Source organism: Corvus kubaryi, unplaced genomic scaffold, assembly GCF_017639235.1.
Source record: "Corvus kubaryi isolate FWS band 111438036 unplaced genomic scaffold, C.kubaryi_AGA036_p1.0 132, whole genome shotgun sequence".
NCBI lineage: Eukaryota > Metazoa > Chordata > Aves > Passeriformes > Corvidae > Corvus > Corvus kubaryi.
Window position 1 is genome coordinate 11,451,211 of NW_024580666.1, and position 27,879 is coordinate 11,479,089.

General features: G+C 37.4%; 1 protein-coding gene across 1 annotated transcript; it reads right to left on the bottom strand.

Moving 5' to 3' along the window:
- Positions 1-711: 711 nt before the first annotated feature.
- On the bottom strand, positions 712-27,379 carry CD226 (CD226 molecule). Its single transcript, XM_042032505.1, is given in 10 exon segments — positions 712-3,679; positions 4,890-4,981; positions 5,814-5,925; positions 13,518-13,615; positions 13,617-13,774; positions 13,776-13,848; positions 27,053-27,111; positions 27,113-27,260; positions 27,262-27,305; positions 27,308-27,379. Coding segments are annotated over 10 exon segments (867 nt in total). The 3' UTR covers positions 712-3,668.
- Positions 27,380-27,879: the final 500 nt, after the last annotated feature.

A 27,879-nucleotide genomic window follows, 5' to 3' on the forward strand; every position in this document is an offset into this window, starting at 1 on the left:
TGCACAGTATAGTTAGAACAAGCTGTTTCTGACCTTTCTTGAAAACATTTAGGCACCTAACAGAGAAGGTGTCTGGGAATTTAGGTCAGGTGGAGGTCAGAAAGAGGGTTAATTGCTGAACTACCCTGCCAAGTGTGGGGGGGTGGAGGAGTCCAGCTTCTTGCATTCCTTGGTGGGTCCAGCCCTTAAAACAGCCTGTTTCCTCACAGAAACACTGTTTCACCCCAAGACGCACAGCCAAGGGAGAGCAGAAGACTAACAGAAGGAGCAGTATCATGAACATGTTTCAGTCAGAAAAGTTCTTTAAGGTAAAGGAATGTATCTGAAATGAATAAAGAAAATAACAGTTTCTAACTTTCACCTTCTTTCATAGACTGTGAGTTTCTTTTTTGTCTTGTTGATCCAAACTCTGGTGACTGCCTTTCCTACATTCAGAAGTCTTTTTCAAAGAGATGTGAGTTTACACCCTCTAAAGACTTAGTTGTACTATTAATCATTGAATATTCCTTTGAACATCGAATTTAAACATTTTCCTTTTCGACCCAATGAAAATAGATTAATTTTATTATTATGGAAAAGGTCTTACTTTTCTTTAATCTCATATATTCATTGTCAAATCACACGCATGGTAGTTACCCTAGAATACCCTTCAAGGTATTTAATGCTCAGTTTTAATGACAACACATTTTATTATATTTATTTCCTTTCAGCAAAGTTTCTAAGACCTTAAAAAGCCCACAGAATTATTTTATAGTTTAGATGGTATGCTGAGCTGGTTGCTATCCATGGTTGTGTCATTTTGCTTTGCTGATTCTGTTTTCCTCCCTCTTAACTATTTGAGTGAGTGGTGCAGCATGAAATAGCACAGTAACTGTTCAATAGAAAACTTCCAAGTTACAGTTGATGGCGTTTATTCAAAAGAAATGAAAAAATTTCCAAAAGGAAAGTACAAATCTATGGGAAATATTGAAACTAAGCAGCAATAAACAGCGGTTTGTTTACACTGGAAAGTCTATTTACGTAATCCAAACAGCAAACAAACTCTTATTGGGTCCCAACCTGTTAGACTCATAAAATATTTAAAGAGTTGTAATATTGCATTTCAAATTGAGCTTTTCAAAGTTTCTCTTGTGTGTAGCCTACTAGTTTTTAAACCAATGAGAATATTGATAAGTTTGGGGTTGTTTTCTTTTTGGTTTTAATTTGTATCAGTCACTTGTTCAGCTGCTGTTCACTGATATGACTATGGTACAAAAATGAAGCTGTTGTTTTGGGATTGTTTTTTGAAAAAAAAAAATGTTGTTCTTATTATGCTATGTGTGATGTGATTTTCCCTGTGGATTATCCTGATAGAACTAATATGTTTACGGAATTTGAATTAAAACAGATTAAATACCTGCAAAGGAGTGCACTACAGATTTTGTTTTCTCTTCAAATCTCAAAAATAAGGAGTTGTTTCAAAAAGACAACTGAAAGTACCAAGAGAGAAAAGAAATAAGGGCAGTACCACAAATAATCAAAACAATCTGGTATTCCAGATATTTAACCTCAACCTCTCCCCTTTTTTTACCCTCAGTAAAGCAGGGATGTATTTTGACTGTCTCTAAAAACAGTAAAACCATATTCTCAGCTTATGGATGTTTGTGTATCAGGATTCCAACTGAGAACTTTAGTGTAATCAAATCCATTACATTATCATTTTGGCATTTTACTATTGGGGGATCATAAGAAATGACCCAATGCTACAAGGTTTCATTTGTAAGGCTGTGCACAATGTAGAATTATCTGCTATGACATTTGATAACTCAGGAAATAAACCAACTTGTTAGTAGTACAGTTCTGTGTATCCTCATCAATTTCACATTCAAGCATTTGTATATCTGAAAACTTTCAGCAAGTGAAATTAAAAGAAAAAAGCAAACATCCATTGCAACGTGTCCTTGTTCAGGAGTACAGAAAACCAAAACAAGATGTTTTTAATGGTATGTGACATTGTAAACAATTTAAGTCTTGAGCATAAGTTGAAAGGACACTTTAGTTTAGGATTTTAGATTTTTAGCTGAAGTGTAAGATAACCACATGATGCTACTGTTGCTCAAATAGTGAAGAGAAGCCTTGTGTCCATGTTATTCTCAGAAGAACCTAGGCTCCTATTTTCCTGTGCACGTAAAGGAAGCTTTCCACTGGAGAAGGCTGCGCAAAATGTGCTTTTCACTGTCAGGCTGTGATGCTCTTCCTAGCCAGCCAAGCAGAACTGGTACCTGATTTGTAGACAGACCCATGATGCCTTCGCCACTAACCCCTTTCAAAAAAAACAAACCAAACAAAAATCCCAAACACCATATCCAGCAACATTTTTACATATGCTTCAAGAGAGAAGTGGAATCAGGCATAGGTGGGCCAGGCACACAGTTTGCAGTATGCAGATATAGATGATTATCAGCTGTCATGGTAACACCTTCATTTACTGGGATTCTGTCCTCAGTAATTCAGCAGATTTGTAAAAGGCCAAAAGATGCATAGATCCTAATTCTCAGGTCTGCCTTCTAGTTCTCCTTGTTTAAGGATTTATTTTTTTTGTCTGTTTGTTCAATTTCTGTGTGATTTCTTCTGTAGGTTTCAGCAGAATATATACATATGCACACATACAACTACATATGTATGTGTATTGTTTTGTAAATGTTCTCAGTCATGCTTTCTTCTGCTTTGCCTCATTTACTCATATACCTTCCATGTTTCTCATTTATTTTTTGCGCAATTAAACCTTATAATAAATTATTAAATATAACCTGACAGTGACAGAGTCTTCATGTTTTGTTTTCTTCTGGGCATGGGGGGAGTGGAGAGGGTGAAGGAGTGGGGAAGGAGAGCAGGGACTACACTTCAATTCCATCCCCAAATAGAAGACACTGAAATTACTGTGGCAAGAAGCCTGTAAAACCACAAAGCTGTCAGATACCAAGCTGCTATTCATACTTTTAAATCTAGGTTCAAGGAGCCCTGATACATTTGCTTTTGTCAGCTGAATAGTACTGCTTGCCCGGCAGCAAAATAACACCTCCTGTGTGGAAAATCGTGGGTATTTATTATTCTATAGAGTTCTCAATTTGAGATGCAAAAACCATGAACGAAGACAACATCAAACACATTTTCTTTCTCACCCTGTCACATGGGCTTCTCATACACATAGATTTCTCAGACCAAATTAACTTTATGTAAACATATGCAGCTCCATTCTACATATCAGAGCCGTTCTAAAATTGATACTTAAGAGTCCACCTACTAGGTTAAAGTGTTTCAATTGCAGAAGGACAAATAGTCTCTAATCCTGCATATGAATTAAGGGGTAGGGTAACTCTGCAGGCTGCAATACAGCACCAACACAGCCAGGGTCACGTCACTGTCCTGACAAAGCAGCCCAGGCAGTGCCCAGCACAGCCAGTTTGACCTTCCACGTCTCACCAGCAGAGAAAATAAAGTCTATGCTGCAAATAAAAGGCCTGTGCTTTGATTACTTCATTCTTAAGAAAGAACCAAATCATCTTTTCTTATGTTTGTGTGAGATGTTTTTGCAGTTGGCATAAATCTCCTCTGTCTGCCGGAGTGATGATTCTTCTCCTCTTCTTTCTCTGCTGTGTATGCCATGAAAATTGGATCTTCCATAACTGTTAAAAGGAGGCTAGAAGAACATTAAAAAGAAAAAAAAAAAAGAAAAAGTTGAAGAACATTTCTCAAAACAGCTATGCTTTGAAAAAGGAGAAAAATTGCAATTTTTCTTCAGATGCTGATTTATTATGGGGAAATATTAAACTACCAATAAAAATAGTTATTTGTCTTCTTGTTTTCTGTGAATACATTTCAGATTCAAGTCATATGAAAAAAAGAAGTTGCAGCTTGAATATGTTTCCCAGCTGTCCCACATCTGGTCCCTGGTAAAGCACCAGAGAAATGCCCCCTTCCTCTCATACACACACTTCAGATATTGATGCAGTCTCTCCTACATCAGTCTTAAAACATGAATTGTTCTGAAGCTATTGACTGTGCTAAGAGTTAGTCATGTCATTAAGACAATGTAATGTTACAGTGCCTGAGTGAACTGGCATGGGAGGGAAGGTGTTTTCTGAAGCAAATGGCCAGTCCCCAGCCTGTGGTCACTCTAGGAAGCGTCATCCTGGTACAAACAGTGACCCAACAGTCAGAATGAGAGAAATCAGCTTTATAAGCACATATTGACAGTGGAGCTTACCACCAGATCATACAGGAGTGAGATCTGAGAGGAGATGGGTGGAAAGCCAGAGTCTCGCATCCACTGTGAAACATGCATTTCCCTTAACACACTCCTGATTTAGGGTGTGAAGAGACAAGACAGAAGCAGTGAAATTGGCTCCTGTCTTTCCACTTCTAACCTTCAGGGCTTGAATAGGATTATTAAGAGGGAAAAAAAGAAGACTCAGTGTTCCAAACCACTGATTGTTACAATACAAAAAAAAAAAAAAAAGAAAGGAGATGTACTGAAACAGCTAGCCCAAAGAATTATAGTGAAGCTGAACTGGAAAAAACAGATAAGACAAAAGGTATCATAGAATATAATTTTTTGCCTCAGGTTTACAAGTGATGACATGAAGAAAAAAGGCATTAACAAGATGCAAATAATAAAAAAGGCTATCAAACCAAAAGAGCTAATTTGTTAATAACATGGAACAGAGTAGTCTCTAAATGATGTAGCTGTAAAGGATTAAAGGATATTCATCAAAAAATAATGACTAGTAGTAATCATATTTTAAAATCTTCAATTTTTCCTATCTATCTAGTTTATTAGACTATAAGATTCAGAGGATATAAAAAGCAGACATAGAAGAGAAAGATCTTAATAAATATACAGCACAAACCATGAATAAGCTTCATCTCAACAGGTGATCTTAGCCAGATCTGAGTGGAGTACAAAGCTTTTGATAAAGCCTCTGTGATCTTCCTCTTCTTTCTGAAGACATATATTTAATCAGAAACATAGTGGAGGAAACTGCATCATACATGATAGTATAGTCTAAAATATCTAATTTCAGCATGCAAGAGATAATGCTGGTATTGCTTACTTTCCCACTGAAACCAATAAATACAATAAAAATCCAGGTAATGTGCAAACTGCAACACGCATGAGATTAGCACTGTGTCATAAAAGCCTGGAAAGGCCCTTTGATTTGGGGAAATACTAATATGTTGCCCAGAATTCCAGCAGCCTCATATATTGTGGTAGGGGAAGGAATACGTTTTCTGCTTACTATTTCTTTTCTTTGGAAGCAGAGAGTTTCTGGATCAGACCACTAGAGATATTTGGCAAGGAATAGAGCAAACTTAGATAACGGTTTAAACTATTATTTTGGATCCAGCTGTAAGTCTGGAACATAAAATCAGAGGACAAAAAATGCTAGAAGATGTAGAAAACTTCAAGATATCACCTGTCCTCTGTGCACAAAACAGGAATAGCAATGCCTAGCTTAATGTTATTCCTGACAAATCACCCTTAACATGTTGTTTCATCTAATACCACGTAAGCGTTTAGCTGACAAAGGAACTTGAGCAAGCCATTTGTTTTCCCAGTGTGAAAAAAAGGGAAAAAAACCCCCAGAGAATGTCACTTTTTCATAGGCTATAGAACTGATATTTTATTTCCCGTTTAAAATTTTGGTGAGAAAATTCAATTTTTGCATATACCTTTCTTTTTTCTTTGGTTCTGAGGGGGATAGTAGGATAAGCTGTTAACATATACATCCTTACCTGCTTCAGCATATTATGCAAATTGATTTGTTACTCACTTTTTGTGACAAGCAGTGGTGATGCAGAAGACCAGTAGGAAAACTAACAGCAAAACAGCAGCAGAAATCCCTTCAGCTATGTAGGTAATAAACCATTTGTGGTCCCAAGTTGCTAAAATATGGTGGTAATAAATACAATTGGTATTTTGTATAAATATAAATCAGCATGAGCTTTTTAATGACAAACTAAGCTGAAAAATCAATTATTATATAAAGACATTTTTCCATGACAGCTCATGCTCAATATTCAGACTTTACAGCAATTTCCTCATTTCTAAAAAGCCTTTGTTATGCTGAACCAGCTCTTAGGAAAGTTGTGACTGGGATGACCAAAGGTGAGTGAACACAGCACAGCAATATGAAAAAAAAATAACTATGCTTTGTATAATCCTTTTCTATCTCCTTCCCTCCCCTGGTGAGAAAGCTGTCCATACATGAGTGACTCAATATATGGTTAATAAAAGTTCTCAGTCTACTCAAATGAGTGTTCTTGGCTAACAACACAAAGCTGTGAGGAGTGGCCAATACCCCAGAGGGCTGTGTTGTCCTTCAGAAGGACCTCGCTGGGTTGGAGAGATGGGCAGAGAACTGTCTGAAATTCAACAAGGTCAAAGGCAGGGTCCTGCACCTGGAGAAGAATAACCTCCTGCACCAATACAGGCTAGGGGCTGATCTGCTGGAAAGTTGCTCTGTAGAGAAGGATCTAGGGGTCCTGTGGGCAACTCACTGTCCATGAGCCAGCAATGTGTCCTTGTGGCCGAGAAGGCCAATGGGATCCTGGGGTGCATTAGGAAGAGCACTGCCAGCAGGTCAAGGGAGGTGATCCTGCCCTTCTAGTCAGCCCTATTAAGGCCACATCTGGACAGCTGTGTCCAGTTCTGGACTCCTCACCCCAGAACAAGAGAGACAAGAGAGACATGGAGTTCCTGTGTGGGTCCAGCACAGGGCAACAAAGATGATCAAGGGACTGGAGAGTCTCTTTTATGAGGAGAGGCTGAGGGAGCTGGGCCTGTTCTGCCTCGAGAAGAGATGACTGAGAGGAGACATCATCAATGTCACAGAACCACAGAATCAGCTAGGTTGTGAAAAACCTTTGAGATGACCAAGTCCAACCTGTAAGTTTGTAAGTATCTGAAGGGAGGGTGCCAAGAAGATTGATGGATCCAGGCTTTTCTCAGTGGTGCTAAGCAATAGGACATGAGGCAATGGGCAGAAACTGATGCACAGGAAGATCCACCTGAATATGAGGAAGAACTTCTTTACTGTGTGGGTGCTCTAGACTGGAGCAGATTACCCAAAGAGGGTGTGGAGTCTCATTCACTGGAGATACTCAAGAACTGTCTGGGCACAATCCTGAGCCATGTGCTCCAGGATGACCCTGTTTGAGCAGGGAGGTTGAACCAGATGACCCACTGTGGTGTCTTCCAACCTGACCCTGTGGTTCTGTGATTGTAAATGTTGTCCCATAAGAGATACCCAACAATCATTCAATAATTCCATGGGCAGCAACTCATTTTTCTGAGTACCAGGAAGATCATCTCAGTGCTCAACAGATTTTCTGTTCAGTACTGCACACAATGGTATCAGTTATTTTCTGCTCTAATTCAAAAAGAAATCTGTTCACATTTTAACAAAAAGAAATTCACAAAAATTTCTCCCATCTTCATCCCCTTTTTTTAATCACCTAGTATTGTACATGCCTTGATGATGGATGTCAGGAAGTCTGCCTCATTTGTTCTAGCCTAAGAAAAAAGGCTTTCTTTGAAAACTGCAACCTAGGCAGGAAAAGTTAAACTTAGACTAACTTTGCTTAGAATGCATTGATTTCTTTGGAATGGAGTCATATCTTCAAATGAAACTAAAGAGCAACCTGTAATAACTAGAGGTAGAGACAGACAAAAAATGGCTTCAAGGTATAAGCCTATTTTTTCTTATAGTGCTCGAGTCTGTGGCAAGGTAATACTTATTTTTGAGGTTGGAGGAAATACGTGGGAGGAAAGAACAGAGTTAATTATCAAAGTCACACAGGTAATCCATAGCAAATCGTTGGTGAATGGGAGCTAAAATCTCTCTTCAGGTGTACTCCCTCTTTAATGTTCTGCTCACTCTACAATGAAACCACAGCTGCCCGAAAGTGCTTCCATTGGAGTAGACAAGAAAGTTACGTGCTTAGTTCATAGGCAAAGGAAAGCAATCAGTATCACTAATGACAGTAATCCCAGCTAACCAGCTGCTGAGCCATCACCAGATGGCTTTCCTCTCTGGGATCAAAAAGGGCACAGCTTCTTATCTGGCTATCCTGAATACCACATGAGACTTGTTCAGGTACGCCTCTTTAGTATTAATGTGTTCATTGGAAAGGATAACAAAAAATACTGATTACAGAAGAGTCTTATCCTTGAATCCAATGCTATTTTACTGGAAAGAAAAAAGAAAGAAAATTCTCTCAGAAGTTTACACTGCTGAAGGTATGTGACACTATAGAGAAGGCTGCCTGATAACAAAAACCAACACCTTTTGTATTATAACTGTGTATGAAATCACTCTACTGCCAGAATGTTTTCAGCTCCTGTGCACTTTAAATGACAGGATGGTGTATATACTTACCTCCAAATTCAGGTAAAATTATAATGTCTTTTTTTCCAGCTGTTATGCTACCCACCAGAGAAAATCATTGTCTGTGCCAGGGAGTACTTACAGAAATACAAAAAAAACCCATCGTATAAGTAACAAGAGAAAAAAATTTAAAATCTTGTATTTGGTTGTCATCAAGGGTGGGTGAATCTGGGTAGAGTTACAGATTTCAGCAGCATCTCCACCCTTCAGTTTAACTGCTCCAGACTTCATTTTTCTTTTTCTGAAGTTTCACCTTCAGTTTTATCAGGTCAAGATAATAATCTCTGAGTTAATGAGTTTGAGAGCTGAGATTATCAGCTGTCAGTTAAATTTGGATGAGAAAAATCATTAGATTCCTTTTCTTTTAACCAACAACAACTCAAAGCCCATATGCCTTTTCTCATTTGAAGTGAGCAAAACCTTCCTTAGGCATTTGTTTTCTTTAACTATACAAAACCTTTTGTAATTACTGACTTTAACATTCCAGTCAAGATTTTGCAGAAACATGTCAGAAGCTCGTCATGTGTCTCTTTAGTTCTTATGTTCTCAACAAAGGTGATATGCTGACAGGAGGGTATTAAGTATATTTTCGGCATCAGTACAATTTCTGTTAAGTATTAGTATTTCTCTGCAAGTTTGTGAAATTTTCTTTGTGGGACACTTTTCAACCTTCAGTGCACCGACTTTGGTTTTGAGGAGGAAGCACTGATGGGACAAAGAGTTATTTGTTTTAACAAGAGATTCAAACTGCTCTGTCAAGACCTTCACGTATTTTGTCATGTGCCTTGTTGGACTGGCATGTATGGTATCCTAACTGGGTATCACTGAAATAATTTTCCCCACAGCTGAAAGGCAGATATCCAGCACAAATGCATTCATGCCCAGAGAACGGCGTTTGGTTGAATAGAGACCCACAGACATGGTTTAATATCTTGCATTCACACTGAATGACTTCATAAAGGAAGAAGGAAGATAATTTCACTCCTGTCCTGGTTCTCCTCACCCCCTTACTGCAGTTCTTATCTTCTGTCTATTTCCCATGGCCCAGAAGCACTGCTGTCTCCTTCCAGCTCTCAAGGAATGTATGATAGCCACCAGTGACTGGACAAGTAGTTCCCTGCTTTTCATCTGGATGCTAATGAAGATTATCCTGCTGTACTCAGCCTTGGTGTCATCTCATCCTGAACACTATGTGCAGTTCTGGGCCCCACAAATTTAGAAGGATGTGGAGGTATTTGAATGTGTCCAGAGGAGGATAGCAAAGGTGGTGAAAGGCCTAGTACAAACTGAAATGTAACTCTGACCCCCTAAACATACATGTAAATACAACTACCAACCCATTTTTCAGATCTAGTGGGACCACACAAAAACATGTTTGTGTTTTACTTTGCCAAGAGAACTTGCTACACTGCTTTCTGCTAAAGTGAGAAAAAATTCAGAAAGTCTTTCTAAAAATGTCAGTGTTTTCAGGAGGGAATAAGTACTTCTTTTTCAGCCCTGCTAATTCTTCAGTCTTTTCATATGACATGTCCCATTCTTTCCCAATCACCTACCAAAAAAATACGTGGATTGCAAGTCTGCTTCCTTTCTTCAAAGACTGTCTCAAAGAAAAAAGCATGGTAAGAAAAACACAGAAAATGGGTTCATATGTGGAATCTGGTGTCATGACTGATCTCCATATTGATAGAATTTTTAGAAGGAAAGATATGGTGAAGAACACATTAGAAATTAATCCAAAATCTCTTGAACATATTGTATAATGATGTAATATGCAGCTGTTTCTGCAAGAGTTGTCCAACAAGAGCTACACTACTTTACAAACACATTGCTTTATGTGTTCCAGGTTTTGAGGTCAAAAAATATTTGCAGAAATCTGATTTTAGCTGTAAATTCCTGTTGCTGGAAAACAACAGTCACAATATTTGGCGGGATAGAGTGGATAATCTTAGGGATACTGAATTGATCTCATGATTTAATTTTCACTAGCATTCAAAAACATTAAATGCAGCATGCTGACTTTTACTGATACTGATGCCTTTTCCTGGTCTTAAAATCAAGAGCCAAACATGGTTAGAAGGGGAAAAGGGATTTTACCTTGGTATTTAGTTTAAGGATCCTTAGGTGCACACATCCAGGTCAAATGCACCAAAATGCACACCACAATGCCTGCCTCCCAAAAGATTGGGTGTAACAGTATAGATTTTACTAATTAGGATATCTATCAAAAATTCCCCAATGACAGGCTTGAGTGAGCCCCCCTGCCCCAAGGAACCTTCTCCTGGATGGTTTTATCTTGGTTTACAGAACGTGTTCTGGAGAGGGCCTTGGGGTCTGGGGCACACTGATCCCTAACTATGAAGATTCTAAAATGTTTAGTCTCCTAGCTTGACAAACAAGTCTAAGAATGTAGGCTAAAAAACACTAAGAATACAGAAGTTGTAAAAGGTATAACAGGGGTATAAAAGAAAAGGCAAAAAATCTTCATGGCATCAATACAACTGCAAGAACTGCTCTCATGATGCTTGAATACCTATTCCTTCCTCTCTCCCTTTTTTCTTAACAAGAATTCCATGCTGTTTTTCTTTGCAAAAGTACATTCGCCCTTAGACAATAAGCAAGCTGCTTCTTTCTACCATGCCACCTCTCAGAATCAGCAGTTTTTGGACTGTTACCTCTTCTGAAAATAATCCTGTGCTCTTAATACAGCCTTTCACCTAAGATTCCTCCTCTTCAAAAGTTCTTGAGGTCCTCTCAGCAACAGCTTAAAAAAAAAAAAAGGGTTTATCTTTTCTCTTATTCTCTCAACCCAAAACCTGAACAGCAGCTCTCCTCCTCTCCTCCTACCTTCTAGACTCAGTATTTCAAAATAACTCTGGAACTGGGCAAGGCGAGAAGAATTGCTTTACCCGTGCAGAATCACAGCAACAGGCTTAAAGCGTTGGAAGAGTTTGGTAGCAAATCTGAGCTGGAAAATGGCTTAGCTGCAATGTTAAGCCAAAGAAAATGACATGACTGAACTGGTAGAACATACACAAAAAAAAAATAGTGCAGCAAGTTTCTGGCAGCAGTTTGTTTATTCTAGCCACAACTGTTGGATCAAGCAGAGTAAGTCTCTCACGAGTTTGAGAGACTTTGCTGTCTATGTTACAGGGTGCAGTGGGAGCTGATGCCTGGCCTGTTGTTTCTCTGCACTTACTGTTTTTTCCATATCACACTGGAAATGTTAATTGTGTGTTATGAAAAGGTTCCAAATGTTGAAGAGAAATAATAGGAAATCCTTGATATTTCACTTTCTTTGCAATTAATGAACACTCAACAAAAATGCACTTAATAATACAGGGAAGGGGCTTAAAAGGGTTACAATGGAGTGTTTTCTGAATCATACTGTACTTCATATTCTTTAATGTGTTCATATAGTTTTTTCTCTAATAAACAGCCATAACTATGCTGCCGTTGCTAGGGCTAAAAATCATAAATTGAATTTGTTTCAAGAGCAAAAGAAGCATGGGAACTAAACTCTCTTCTTTTGGAGAAGAAATAGTTTGTGTGGGTAGAACTGATCATTCTGAAGGTTACTGTATGTTTTGCAACTATATGTTTTCATTTTGGTGTTAGAAGCACTGCACTTGGAGTAAGAAGAAAATATTTCTATTGCTCTACAATTAGGACATACTTGATTATAACAATATAGTCAGGATTTTGAAATTTGTTTAAAATTGTAAGGGATGAGGACTTTTTGTCCTGTTTCCTGTATTTTTATCACATTCTGCTCATTTTCATGGATTTTTGTGGTCAAGTATTCAAAGTAAAGCAGGTCATCATGTTTTTTCCCAAGCACATTCTCCACTTCTCAATTAACCATATTGCAGTTTAAACATATTTTGGAGTTTTGCACCCCATGCCACAGCACTGCCAAATATTCATGCATCACCAGGAACAAGGGCAGAGCAATGAAAGCTGGACTGAATGCTGCAACAGAAGAAGGTCTGGGGTGGTGCAAGGATCATGTCTCCAAAATGCATTCCACAGAGAAGAAGCAAAACCAAGTCTTTTCTTTTTTTTTTTTTTTCTTTTTTTATTTTTTTGAGTCATAACAGAAAATAGAGGTAAAGGCGGAATTCAACCCACAGTTTGAGAAATTTCAAGGGTCTGTTTGTTGGGACATGTAGCTCCCATTATAAACAAACTGTGACAATAGTAATAGCAAAACCTAGAGTGCTTCTCAGCTCCCCAGGAGGAAACCCCTTACCTGAATAAGGTGGAGCCCAGTTTACAAACATCTACGTTTTCATCTGTGAGTGTGCTCTTTGCCTTTGTTGGAGAACAGGTCTTATACCTGAGGCTCTGCAGTACAACGTGCTGATGGGAAATTCTCCTCGTGCCTTCTTTGGGAGAATGCCCACCTCTTCCTGCAAACTCAGGCAGTCATTCCCCTTCCAAAGCATCTCCTTCTTGTAAGTTATATGAGGAGCAGCTGAAGGAGCTGGGGTTGTTTAGCCTGGAGTGAAGGGGGATCAGAGGAGACCCTATCACTCTCTACAACCACCTGAAAAGGCTGTATCCAGGTGGGGGTTGGTCTCTCAGGCAACAAGTGACAGGACAAGACTCCCTCAGGCTTCACCAGGGGATGTTCTGGTTGGACATTAGGAAAGGTGGTCAGGCATTGAAACAGTCTGCCCAGGCAGGTAACAGGCAGGTAATGGAGTCACTGTCCCTGGAAGTGTTCAAGAAACAACAGGAATTACTTAGTTGACAAGGTGGTGCCCAGTCAAAGGTTGGGCTTGATGATCCTGGCGGTCTTTTCCAGTTTTCTATGATTCTATTCTATTCTGTGATTCTTAACATCAAACCAGTTTCTCACAAACAGGTCTAAAATCCTATAATGAGATCAGACAAGCTTAAAACCCAGCTTATTTTTGAGCAAACAAGATTTATTGTTAATTTGTTATCTTTTACATGCTGCTAATTGGAACGTGGTATTTAAATAAATTCTCACTTGTTATTGAAGAGTTACTTTATTTGGGTAAAAGTACTAATGCCTCAGAAGGTCCTATTTTGAAAACATTTACTATTTTCTCCTTTACTTACCAGCCACAGTAAAACTCATCACATGGTTTTTATTTCTCCCAGCAGCTACACGGGACTACATTGCAAAGTCAGAGGCTGTAATGTTTTGAAAGACAATCCTGGTCAGAACAATCCACTGGTGTATGTTCTTTGAAATCTGAACCAAAGCTTTGCTTTCCTGACAAATTGCACAGAATGACAATATCTACCCAATCTGCTTTAATCCTTTCCCACATTGCTCACTGCACTGAATCTCCAATTTTATAAGGGCAAGTAAAAAGCAACATCTCCTCCTGGCTTGGTAAACATGGGATTATTTTGTTTCTCAGACACTTCAAAAGCATCTGTTGAAAAACACAAAACCTAAGAAAAAACCTGCTGGTAATTCATTCAAGGGAAGTTTAGTATCCACAATTCCAGTACGTCAAATATTAATGAAATAGACTTACAGCAGAAAGATCATGAAATCATTTGAAATGCTGAAAAATATAATTTATACCTATCTATGATTGACTATATTTTTTGTGCATGTTTAGACAAAACAGTCTTTATGGAATTCTGAGTCTGTGATGACATTGCAAGAAGGCTATTTCTGTAAACTTTGAGTACACGAATGTTCTATTAGCAGTTTCAGCAAATATTCAGCAGCATAAATTAGGGGGCCAATCTAATTAAAGTTGGCATAGTCTTGTTCTTCTTCTGCACTAGTTATAATAAGAAAATGGTTTGATGTGACCCTCAGGACATGCTTTAGTAAATTATGTTCAAAGACATTCTGGCCTAAGAACTGCAATTCTCCCATTCACAAACCTCACACCACTTGAATTAAAAAATATTCTTATCCATTCAATCACTCTTCTTGGGAAAAGCCTGTGTGATAGTCTGTTTGTGGTATGAAAGAAGACTTCCAGACAAATTCAAGGCTTCAACCACACAGAAACCATAGATATATCTTAAATAATTTTGATTGAAATGCCTTTGCTCTCAGTTATTGTTTTTAGTAATATAATTTACTGTTTACAACTTAAGAAAATAAATGTTTAAAAGTCTGCAATAGAAAGATTGTCAAATTCAGAGCCACCTGATTTCTAAAGTCAGCTTTGTAATGCCTGTATCTCATAATCTAGGACGAGCGCCGTCATCTTGCTGAAGACTTTAATGTTGGAAAAGATTAATGATCACACTGTTTTTCTTACACTGTAAAAGGATCAATCTTTCAAGTTCTTTAATGAAATTTTTTTAAATTAGGTGTTTTTAAGTAAAAAAAAGTCACTACTATATATTTTTAATGTGTTTGTCTCTATCTGAGGCAACAACTAGAAGGTAAGTAGTCTACCTAGGAATAAGGGATTCCATTCATGTTGACAGAATGGAGACTCCATTGTAGGAGTCTGTAACTTCAGAGAGTCTCTCAGTCTTTGTGAAACAGTGAGTAAAGAAGTCTAGCCTGCAATTTTTTATCAATGGAATATAGCACAGAAAAATTATATTCCCTCTGCCCTTGGAGACCAGAAATACAATTAAAACATTGAGATGTAGAAAGACAAAAGGAACAGTGTCTAATGAGTTTACCTAAAATAATTAATGAAGAACTTGAAGACCCATGTAGACTGCAATCAAGGAGACTGAAAGTTAATGACAGACAAGGATAGAAGAGAGATAAATTCACTAAACCAAACAGAAGGTACAACACGGCGAAGCTAATTAACTCCTTACACAGCTTGCCAAAGACAGCTAAATTTCTATTACTCAAGCTGACTGCCAGTGCTGGATAATCATTTAAGTTATCATGCAAATTCCAGCAAGAATTTGCTCATGGAAGTCTAAGTATTATTCAAATTAGACTGAATGACTGCTTTGATGGGACTCTACACTCACAAAATATGTTCCTTGAAGTGCAGTCCCTCAAAATTCACTACATTAAATCAGGTAATTTTTTTATACCTAGCAGATGCAGATCTGCAGATTCATTCAGATCTGCTAGGGAAGAGGGGTAAAAGAAAAAGTGATCGAAACCCATTCTCGCCCTGGAACACCATATTCTTAGAGGTTAGGTCCTTTCCTCAGACCACTAGCTTCCAGCAACAGCCTGCTTTACAATAAACCACATATTCTTGCCAAAGAAATCTTGCCCTTCCTTGTGCAGTCTTTGCTCTGGTCTTCCACTATGAGCAAGCTCTACTGCTACCCACATTCCCCTCAGGAGCATTGATGGCTCCCCATCTTCTCCTGAGTCCATCCTTGCTGTCCTATTTGTTTTATTACAATGCCACCCTGAACTCCAGATGTTTCTCCCATGTAAACATGCTTAATAGGGAATTTTGTGTATGATGATGCTACCTGCTAGTTTCCAGAGCATTCCCACCTGACCCAAATGACAGGTCACCCAAAGGACCTTATAACAACCACCCTTCTTCCCTGCTGCTTTGCCATATATTTGCTAGAAAATTGTACATTGCACAAATGGTCAACTGGGAACAAAGAGATAAAACATTTTCCACCAAAGTGATGAAAATCCCTTCTGTCTTTAAATTAGTTAGTTAACTCTTGTGTTATATTTGCCAAACAATACATCCCAGTTGCTCAATAATATATATTACAACATTGTAGTATACTATAACAGGTACATTACAAAGCTAAGGTTGCCTTGCAAATTCCTTGAAGAATTTCCATATGGAAATCTTGATATAACTGTATAATTTGCAGGTATACAAAAAATAAATGTTATGTTAATAGTAAGAACAAGGTACAAACAGCCAAATTAAAATAGAAACAGTTTGGAGATTCTTGGCTGCTCTACATTCTATCATAACCATTTTCAAACACAGGCATCATGACTTTTTGTTTGTTTGTTTGCATATATATTTTATTTGAAAATATGCAGCAACATTAATGTATTTTCACTCTTGATGAATAAAGTAAATGTCTCCCCTTATTACAATATGGTACCTTGAACAATTTATATGATTATGTAAGGCACAAACAGTGGCAAATCAGGCCTACATAGTTCTAATTAAATCTTCTAAGTACACTTAAATATTCCAGGCTTTTGTTTTAAGCAATTGTCCCATTTTATTTTGACAGCAGCATCATCATAGTTCTTTCATCCTCCTTCTCTGTTCAATCACTTACTTTATTTAGCACCTTTCTAAACACAGTTTCTTTGCTTTCAGCCTGGTATGTGTGGGATGAAAACCTCCCGCTCCGAGAAACACTTCTATGGGAAAAATACACCCACACACCTTCACCCCTGCACACGCACAGCTCAAGGTGACACGCCATGTGTGAACATTTCAGAAATGCTAAATAAAAATTTATATTGCATCTGATAAAAATAGACTCTGCCTTCCTGCTGCTCATTCCAGACCCTGCCGCTGCTGCCTGCTCTGCCCATGGTCAGGTTATCTTGCTTCCTGAACAGAAAGTAGGAGGAGGTGACAGCACTCAGGATAGGTCCATAGGCCTCTCCTTAGTGAGGAAGTGCTTACATGCTTGTTATCCTCCACCAACCTCTTGGCAGTATGTTATCTCATCATATTTTGCAGTTGTACCTATGTCTATCTGATATTAGATATTTAAAGGAGAAAAAGTGCAAGCGTTCATATTTTTAAAATATATAAGCTTTCAACATTTTTCTTGGAAAGCAAATATCAGAAATATAGAGGTATATTTCTGTGTTAATGACCCATGCTGTCTCAGAGTGGATGAAGGCAGAGAAATGCTATGCTGAGACACTGCATGTCACAGCCTGCCTGTATGTGTGCACTGCATTTGTGCCCAGCTACTCACACCTTCCGCAAGGCTCTTCAGAGGCAGACGACAGGCAGAGCAGAGGATATCATGGTTTAAGCCATAAAGAAGGAAAAAGGCAGGGGACAGGGGAAGGGAAAGGGTGTGAAAAATCAAGCTGCATCCTAAGGATGACTATTGGAACCAGTGTTTCTCAAGAATAAAAGCCACAGGCAATAGACAGGGTATGAACCCAAGCTGCCCAGCCCCAGAAGTCATATAACACCCAGGAGTGTAGCACAAGTATACACTACCAGGAATTTGCTGTCTGGCTTCTCAGATCCTAGTTATTACTTTGAATGGATTGTTTTATGGGCTGAAAATATATTGGAGAAGAAGGAAATACATAGTTTGTTTCATAATGAGGTTGTTATGCAGCTTGGTACCAGGTAAGAAAATGGAAGAAATCAATATATTATCTGTATTTTTTACCAAAAGTTTCTTTCACATTTCTTTTTGTCCTTATTAAGTTCTAGATTATATTCCTGTCTTACAGGCCAGCTGAAAGAAAGGTTCATCGTTAGAAATATAAGCAGCAGCAGAAGCTTTTGCAGATAGGAACATTTCAGACATTAAATAGTAATCATCCGTTAGTGATTTCCTTTAGAGTATTTGGAAGTTTAACTACCCGAATATGTAATTCCTTTTATTTTCTGCTTTTCATAGCCTCTGTTCATTCCATAAGTTAATCTGTGTTTCCCCAAATAAAATATTATTCAGTCCATCCTAGACAAATTAAAACTATCTCTTTAACTGTGAATACTTTAAAGCTGTCACTGTAGACTTTCTATTTTCCCATGCAATTGCATCCTGTGATGATTTCCAAATTGCATTATCTCAGAATTTCATCCACCACATTTACAATGTGGGAAACAAAAAACAAAGTTGCAAAACTCTTGGGTCTGAATTTAACTACTGGATGTCACAAAAGTTATGTTGGATAGGAGAGATAATACCACACTTTAGTTAAATTGAATTTCCAAGTGGTGGCTACAGTGGCATAAAATTATGGAAGAGTAGCTGAGAAGATGAAGTATTTTTGGCTTATAGAGGTAGAAGAATACTTGCCCTCAAAAAAAAAAGTTTAACCCATTAGATTCCACTTGTGCCCCCTTTGCATTTCCCTATTTGTGTAGGCATAATTGGAATAGTCATCTTTGTGCCCTGTTTTCTTGTTTTCAGGGGGTTTCCTGTCCATATAATTGTACACCATTTGCTTGTCAACCCTGTCCACTTCCTCGCTCACATGTGGGTTGTCTCACTTTCCTATTGCAGCTCCCCTCACCAATCTGTTAAGGATGCTTTTTGCCCCGGTGCTCAGGTGGATCCTTCTAGCATTCCTTGATCAGTAAAAAAGCCCATGGTGATAAAAGGCAACATGTTGTTGACACCAGCCATGCAACTCAGTCTTGGCCTGCAGAATTGTCCTCTTTTCCCAGGACTTTTCCCTTCTTCAGCAGAATCAAGAAGAAGTGGCTGGTGTCCTTGATCATGCCCTCTAGCACCATGCAGTCATGCCTGATGTGCTCCAGCTCCCTCCTGGACCAGTCTTTGGTGTACATGTGAAAAAGCAGCAGGGCAAGCCTCAGCAGTCTCACTGCAGCACCCTAAAGTCTACCCTGGCAAGCAGCAGGTCTCCCCAGAGAGCAGGATAGGTCAGAAGATGAACAGACAAGAAGTGAGAGTCATCCCCAAATTATCACAAAACAGATGGAGGTCAGATAACACCTATAGTAGCCCGATGACACATGTTCATCAAAGCAATGCTCATATGGAACATATAAAACAAGCCTTCTAATTTTATCTTACTTTGATAAAAGCACAGCCATCCTCACAGGTACTGAATTACAATTTCTTCCTTAACATAGCACATTCCAATGCAAACAAAGTAACCAAGAGTACATTATTAGTATCATTATTCTTAGTAACTAACTGAACATTCAAAATGGTAAGAATTAAAAAGAAGAAAAGAGTGAAAAAAAGTAAAAACAACTCCCCAGAGATGAATAAAAGGATCTGGATGCTCTGACTGCTAGCCAAATAAAATTGAAAATGTAATCACATTGTCTGTTTCCAAAAGAAAAATTTTCTCAAGTATGTCAACAGAGAGTTATATACAAGACAAAAGAGGCACTTTTCTGCTTCATTTAGCAATGGTAAGACCTTATGTGGAAAATGACTTCATACTATTTATCTTATTAAAATAAGGTTATACACAAACGGGAGAAAATTCAGATGAGAACAAGAACTGATTAAATCTAGAATCATGAACTGAGAAGAAAAGTTGAAAGAACTGTGTTTAGTGCAGAGGTATCACAGAAGCACAGAATCATAAATGTCTTGGATTGGAAGGGACCTTAAAGATCATCTAGTTCCAACCCCCTTGCAGTGGGCAGAGACAACTTACACTGAACAAAGTTGCTCAGAGCCCCAGGTAGCCTGGCATTGAACATTTCCAGGGATGAGGCATCCACAACTTCTCTGGGCAAAAAAATGAAGGATGAAGGCTGGTAACATGACACTTTCTTTCTCTTTTTTTTTCGAGGACTACAATTAATAAAGTCATTATTAACCAGGAGATATCTAGGTTTGATATAATGGAAAAAAATCTCCTTGTAAGGCTGGTTACATGCTGTAGTATGACCTCACGAGTTTTAGCCATACATATTCAACATGGGAATTCCTTAGACACATTAAGGATATGCTTCTCCTGCCCCAGAAGGCAGAGATTGATCAGATGAAATTGCAATGTCTCTTCCAGCCTGAGTTTTCCACAATTCCTTTTGATCTAAGCTTTTCCTTCAGAAAGGAAGAGGAGATATCTCTTGTACTCCCAACTGGTTTGGTTTCTTTCCTTTTAGTGATTTATACTGAAGGTGTATCCAATCTTTAGTTCATCATAAAAGATAAAAAGTAAGAAAAGCAGCATTTAACAGGTCAATAATCACAGCAGAAGTGTGAAAAAGGCTTCTTCACTTGTCTCCATCCTCTTGCTTTCTAATTAGGTGCTGACAATTTGGCTGACACCGTGTAAGATACAGAGATAATTCTGGCTCTGGGGAGCTCAGCATCTAAGAGCCAAAGAATGAAGATCCCTCAGGATTAGTTCTTGCTTCCATGTGCTTTAAAAGTCTGATAATTTTTCACTGTAGACCTATGAATCACATTCTAAATTGAGACAGAGATAAATAGAAAGCAAGTTATTTCAGGTGAATAGGGACTTGAAAAAAAGCTATGCAACGTGCTGCTCTTGGCAGGCAGAAGAGCATTAATATAGAAGTAAGTGCTGAGTGGCATGGATATCATCACACTAGCCAAGAATAGAAAAGCTCTGTCTCTGCTATCACAGAAGAGGTTGATCACTCCATTTAAAAAATGGGAGTACTTCATGGTACATCTGGCATTTAAATACTCTATTAATGAACTTCCATTCTTATTCAGAGTTTCTTGCAAAACATATCCCCTGAGAAAATGGTCTATTGTCACTGATTGACAGAAACACAAATTTACCCACGAATTTAAAAAAAAAAACAAGCCCCAAATCCCACAATTTCCAATTAAAACAAAAAAAAAAAAAAAAAAAAAAAAAACCCCAAAAAAACAAAAACCACCTTCCCCCAAAACCAACAAAAAACACCCAACAAATTATGAAATTCTGACTAATTCACACTGTGGACATAGAAGTCACTAAGAACATCAAAACAATATTTTCACCATTCTACTCAGAGCATAGCATGGAAATTTTAAAGTCAAACTAATACTATTCTAACACCTAACTGAAATGAAATTCCTGAGAAAATAAACAGAGCCTTCCAAGTATATAGAAATTCTTCTTAAAATTAACAGTTCTGAAAGTCAAATATACAAACACAGGACAGAAATATTCCAGGTAATTATAACTTCATTTGTTTTCAATGTAAGTAAACATACAACACTGTTCTGCCATAAAGGGCAGTTTTTAATTAAATAGTTTATATATCATATAATTCTTCATTGCTGAAGACTTTTGACTTTCCATCAAGATGTGTAGCAAAGGCATGGTGCATAGTAGATCAATATGTTTATGATCTCTCTAATGATGTTTATTATATTTTATATTTTAAGTTAAATTTGTATTGTAAATTTGCTTGTCGTCCGTTTTAAGATCTCTGATCCAATTTTGGCTGATTGAGTTCTGCATCACAAAGCTCTTCACAAATTGATTTACTTTGCTTCTAAGACAGTTTTTGCCTATGTTGAATCATTTCCATTTCTGTTAAACTTGAAATAATCAATATTCTAATTACATTTCAATGAAAATTTTAAAACTCTAATTCAGGGACTACTGCATTTTGAAGCAATGCAGCCTAGAGAGCTAACTATTAATAAGGCCAAGTGGTTTTGGAAGGATGTGTGAAGCACATGAAGCCAGCTGAACTTATCAGTACTTCTTAATGCGGCATGAGTCAGAGGATAGTTTGTGGTTGTGTAGGAGGCATTAATACCATGGTCTGGAAACGGGAAAACTATTGCACAGAACAGCAGCTGACAAAGAAATTCTTCATACTTTCATAAGGGCAAGACAGAAAAGGTAAGATTATCATTATGGGCAATGACAATAGAAAGTTATAACCAAGTAGTAATGGTACATCATGTATCATCACAGATATGAGAGTGTAATATGAAGAAAGTTTGGTGTAGTGTCTGTACAGGGAGCCTGAATTAAACCCATTAAGTTCAACACAGCACTGGACCTGGAAGACATCTTGCATGTAAATTATCACTAATTGGGATAATTTAAATTGCCAGGTTGGGAACAAGACAGGAATACACTTCAGATTTGAGAAGTCTTAAGTTCTAGATGTACAGATATTAACGGAAATAATACTTTTAACCCAATATTTGTCTGTTGTCCTTGTCTTAGCTTTTCTGTTTATACATCCTCATTAAAATGCCTCATGGAGTCAATATGGCTGAAAAACAACAAAGAACTTTCAGGCAGATAAGTGGATGACATGACAAAACCTGAATTTCCTGGGCAGAATAATTCCTTAAACTCTTTTTCTGTAAATTGATACTTTATTCATACTTTAGAAAAATCCCATCACAGATGAATAACTCTTGTACTGATGGCTTTAACAGAACAGAACAGAACCAAAGGACTGAAGACTGGTCTGGAAAAGGATGAAGTAAACAAATGTATCCATACCTCAAGTGACCAAAGGTAAACACATACCTGGACAAATCAGAAAAAGACAATGCACATCATATGAAGAAAAAAATGAATTTTCCCAATACTTTTTCCAACGCCTGCATAAATTTCATTCAGTTCTTCTTTTCGATGTGCTAAAGACTAGAAACATATCCTTTCTCTGTATACATTTCTTTGCAAAAGTTAATAGTTTAAAACAAAAGAAAGAAGGATTGCAGGAATTCCTGCTGCTGCTTTGCAGCTGTTAGATACATGGCTGGCAACTGGTGAAATGTCACAGTTGTTTAATGTGTTTTGAGTGATCACCTGGGATGGAAAGTTAAAGATGCACGTCCATACAGCCCTGTCCAAATGCATTGGTCTCTCTACACTCTTCCGTTTGAAATTAAAGTTTCAACACCTGAAGCTTCAAATACCTTTTCTTCCAGGCAGCAAGTGCATGAATTAACATCTTTTAGATGATCAACAATTCCTGTGTGACATCTCCAATTCTAATGCTTCTTCTATTAGTAGTGACTTCAATCTCTGCTCCTCACATTTTATACTGAACTTAAAATCAGTCTTCAGACATACATCCCTAAGCATTGTACATAAGAAACTACAGATCACTTTTAAACTGTTCATTAAGAATGATGGAATAAAGATACTGACTATTCTTACATAATCTTAGAAAATATGTAAAGAATTCTTTGCTGAAAGTATGAGTTTTGTCTGCTTAGTGCAGGAGGATTTGTGACTCATAAAATGTGGGAACACTGATGGTAAAAAAAAGTCCCTTGAATTCAGTTCTGAAAACTGTTGGATATATGCTCACTCTGCAGGAAGGGAAAAAAAGAAGCCTCAGATTCACCCAGCTGGCAAGTACCTTCCTGTGGGATAACTAGAGTGTTCTTTACCCATACATTCATGTGTAAAAGAGGCAGCACGAACTCTCAAGTTCTTTGAAATTATGGTGCAGGATTTCAGCACTGTTTCCACTTGTAAGAATATCCTGTAGCTACATAACATGTGAAGTTTCTGATATAATATCCTGAATATTATTTCTTTTCTGTCAGTCTGTTTCAGTAACTGTAAAGAAAGCATGGATAACATTGTGCAGACTGCAAGGGTTCTCTCTCACCTATTTCACAAATGCCATAGGAAACCTTCAGCCAAAATTCAAGGCAAAAGGAACAATATATGTCTTCAAATTTTTATTATATATTCTGATAAATCTCCAGGACTAAGCTAAGACCACATCTAGTAAAAAAAAAAAAAAATCACTAGAATAATTGCATCAAAAATTTTATATAAGTGGTGATTTATCACCAATTCTAAGGTCTTCCATCTGCCAACAAGGAGGACAATACACCAAGATGAGATCTCTGTAATGAAAGTTATAGTCTCCTGGGTCTCCTAGGATCTCAGGTCCTTATGCCAGCTCAGCCATTTAAATTTTCCCCTCACTTTTGTCCCTGATTGAAAAAGAACTGTGTTCACCCCACCCAGACCACAGTGGGGTAAATTGCTGTTCTGTGACCAGACAGCCACAAGGAGAGCCCTAAACAGAATTTCTCCAGTATTATTTTGACTCCTCTTACACTACAAATCTGTTGTGATCTCTTATTCACTCAACAGAGTCTTTATCACATATGAAAGAGTGCCTTTTTATAAAGACACTCTAAAGGGAAATATATAGAGATATTGTCAAAATACTAAGAAAAACATGCTTAATGTTTTTCAAATACCTGATTTCTTTCTCCTGTTTCTGTTTTTGTTTTGAAAAGCAAGCCATGATCCCCAACCTTTTTTAAATCTTGATCTTGTAGCAGCAGGGCTTTGCTACCACTTGAGCTTCTGGATCTAGTGACACTGCTGTGACCATTAGACACTCCTTGAAATCTTTACTCATTAAGCATCAGCACTCAAGGATACGGACTATGCAAATCAGAATCACACCAAATTTACTCACTTGGTATTTGTACTTTTAAAAATTATACAAAGCACCTGGGAAAGCAGAATCAGACTCACAACCTCTGTTGATTACCAGGAATGGAGCATTAGTGCAACTTTGAACAGACTGAGTGCAGAAATATTCATTGTTTTGCAAGACAGAAAAGTTAATCCAAGATACTTTATTCAAATTTATGTAAATGCCAGCAGATATGATTGACATGTGAAGAACATTTCACATTTAGTCTACTTAAGAAATCTCCATCACGAGCATAATGCCATATGGCATTATTTCCATTTATTTCTGCTATTCCCTTTCAATGGAAATTTTGAAAGCCAGTCATATATTCTACATCTATATTCTGCTGTCAGCCTTCATTGAAGTATGCACTGCAGATTCCTCAATGGCATAGTTACCTGCTTAAGTTGGTGCAGGAATATCTTTGTGTCCAACAGTAACAGGTCATTATAGATAAACCCTGGCAATTTTCAATGCCTTGGTAGCGTGATTTAAATTATAAACCAGACTTCAGTTTTGATTAACACAAAAACCTCAATAATACCTACTTAACTTTACTGTGCCTATTTACAGAGCAAGCTTAAGTTTCATTTTGAATATGTGCCCACAAAGTTGCATGCTTTAAAGGCAGACACTTCACAGCTTTAGCTTAGCCAATCAATATTTAACGCTAAAAGCATGAACAAACCATTAGACACCATGCAAATCACAAGAAAAAAAATTAGTCTATTAAATTTTTGTTGATTAACTGTTATAAACAGAAGAAACAGATTTTGCAGTGAGTTGTTTATTTGGCTGGGGGACTGCAGATAAATTAATGCTTTTAGAAAAGTAATGACTATTGGGAATCAATAATTTATAAATCCTAACCAAAAAAACCACACTGTAATTGGAAAAAAGTTTAACTACCTACAAAATGATCATTCTAGTATGTTGGCCAGATTTCTTTAGTCCATCAAAAAAAGACACCTTAAAAAGCACTTAATATACCAGGACCTCAATTATTTTTTACATTAATCTTTTAGAACAAGATCCATATACAGGAAAATTATGAGACTAACACTCAGCTTTCTCAACACTCTTACCCCAGTGAAGAAAAAAAACCACTTTAAAGATGAACATCAATGTCTTAATTTTACAGGTTGGAAGACAAAGAAGAAAAAAATATATATGTGGTGTCAGCAGCAAGCTAAAATACTGGCTACATGGATGTGAATTTGAAGTTTACTGTTTATTTAATCATAGCAAGATGTCATCCAGGAGTTAAAATACTTGGTACTGACTAAGGTGTCAGTAAAGTAAGATAAAGCCCGACTGACAACAGTTCTGCTAGAACTACTTCATAAATAAATGCCTTCTCTAGATTCTGGTTTTAATAACGTATTTAATTTGCAGTGTAGACTGAAGCTGTAATATTTATCTTCACTGGTGATACACTTCACTCTTTTCAGATCAGGGTTTATAAAGATTGTGTTTATACATGTCTACCAGAAGATGAACAGGATTCTTCTCAGAAATCTTGATTCTCTAAATGGAAAAGGATTAATTTCTATTCAAAATTATAATCCCCCTTCGTAGTTGATTTAAATAGACATACTTGAAACATGAAGGATTTGCTGTTGATTAAGGTTTCATTTTTAGTGTGCTCAAACCAAGAGAGAAATCCCACATACTGAGAATACTGAACTCTACAGAATCATTTAAAAAAACTTACCTCTGATACAAAATCCACTTTTTGTGTGGTTTACAGGGTACCCAAACCTGTAAGGTGATTGCCTAATAGAGGTGTTGGACGGAAGAGGAACATCCCACAGGAAGGTGACTGCCTTGTTTCTTGCATCATTTCAGATTAACTCTAGCAGAGACATCCAGGAACAAACAGCTGATATCAATGCTGCTTTGGCCAGAAAAAGAACTAAATGAGCTTCCAAATCTCTACTGCATCTAACTTTCAGAATTTTATAGACAATGAACCCTTTGTGAATAAGGGCTTTGCACTGCCAGAAGTCAGGTGGGGCTGAACCAAATAAGAGGTCTGTTTTGCTTGTCTTTCAAATGCTAGGAACCGAAATTTCCTTTCAATCTTTTATTTCCTAGCTGGGAAATATAATCAAATGTTGAATGGCATCTATTTTCACTCTGGGGAATGGGAAAGAGGAGTATAATCTTTCTACATTGAGACTAACAATCAACAAAACAATAAGACAAGCTGCTTATCTTTTGAAGGCTATTCCATATACATGTACATTCTATTCATATGTACATAATGATTCTTCTAAGTCTTCAGGTTTCAGCTGACCCATGTTGAATAGGCACGAATGGAAAATTACTAGAAAGAGTTCTTTCTCCTCTTAGTCACAGGGTTGAAAGGGAAACCAAACTGGATGAGTGGTCAGGTAATTACAGAGTTTTCAGAAAGTACATGAACAGCTACACAGAAACTACATGGGCATAGCTAGACCTCTTTCTCTCGTTCTTCCCTTTTTTGTTTTTAAAAAAGTTTCCTTTTAAAGAAAAAGTTGCAATGCCAGATGCTCCCTGAATTGGCATAGATTTCTGTCTTGCATATATCTGAAATTTAAAAAACAGTGAGATATTTGATAACCCGAGCAATTTCTATTACTCTGAGCAATTTCTATTCCCTTTTTCAAAATTCCATCTGGGTTAGTTACAATGGAGAAACTGTTAGTTCTAATGGAGATCATCATCTTCCAAGGTGGTCTTGATGAAGGATAAGGACTTGTCCCTATTTTCAAAATAAATTCTTCTATCGTACTTGTCTTTGGTATGTATGCCATAGATTGAATGCAAGACAGCTGTATTTTCCTTATGAGTTACATTTCATCCAGGATGTCTGGATTATCACAGCTTTTTTTTTTTTTTTTGATACATGCATTGCAGTTTCACTTTCTCAGTAAGCTTTGCAGATGAATCTGCAAACTATGCTTCCATGTTGGCTAAAGCACACACAGAAATTCAGTTTCAGAATTAACATAATTAAAAATTAAATTTACAGAGAAGCCCAGAAACAACTTTGGCACACTACAAGCAAAACACTGCAAAAAAAAGTTTGATTAAAAAAACCCCAAAACCTACAAATTATTTTTACTTCTCATTTGTGAATATCACTGAGCCATTAAAATTCGTACAAGCCCTACTTGTGAATTGTGATCATAACTGTCGTGATATGATAAAAAAATGAAAGCTGCTAGCAAGAAATAAGAAAGCAACCTTGCTTCCACAAAGCTGGAGGCCATAAATAAAAAGAGGCCATAAATAAAAAGAACTGTGTGGTCCCTCTCAAAGAACATGGAATCAGTGACTACAGTGTGACATGATTTTATTCAATCTCTGCACATCAAGTGCCCCTCTCACAGGATATTTTCATTTTTGGAATAGGAAAATCACTACGTGCTTTTTACTTTCACATTCTGAGAAACACCAGGTTGGAG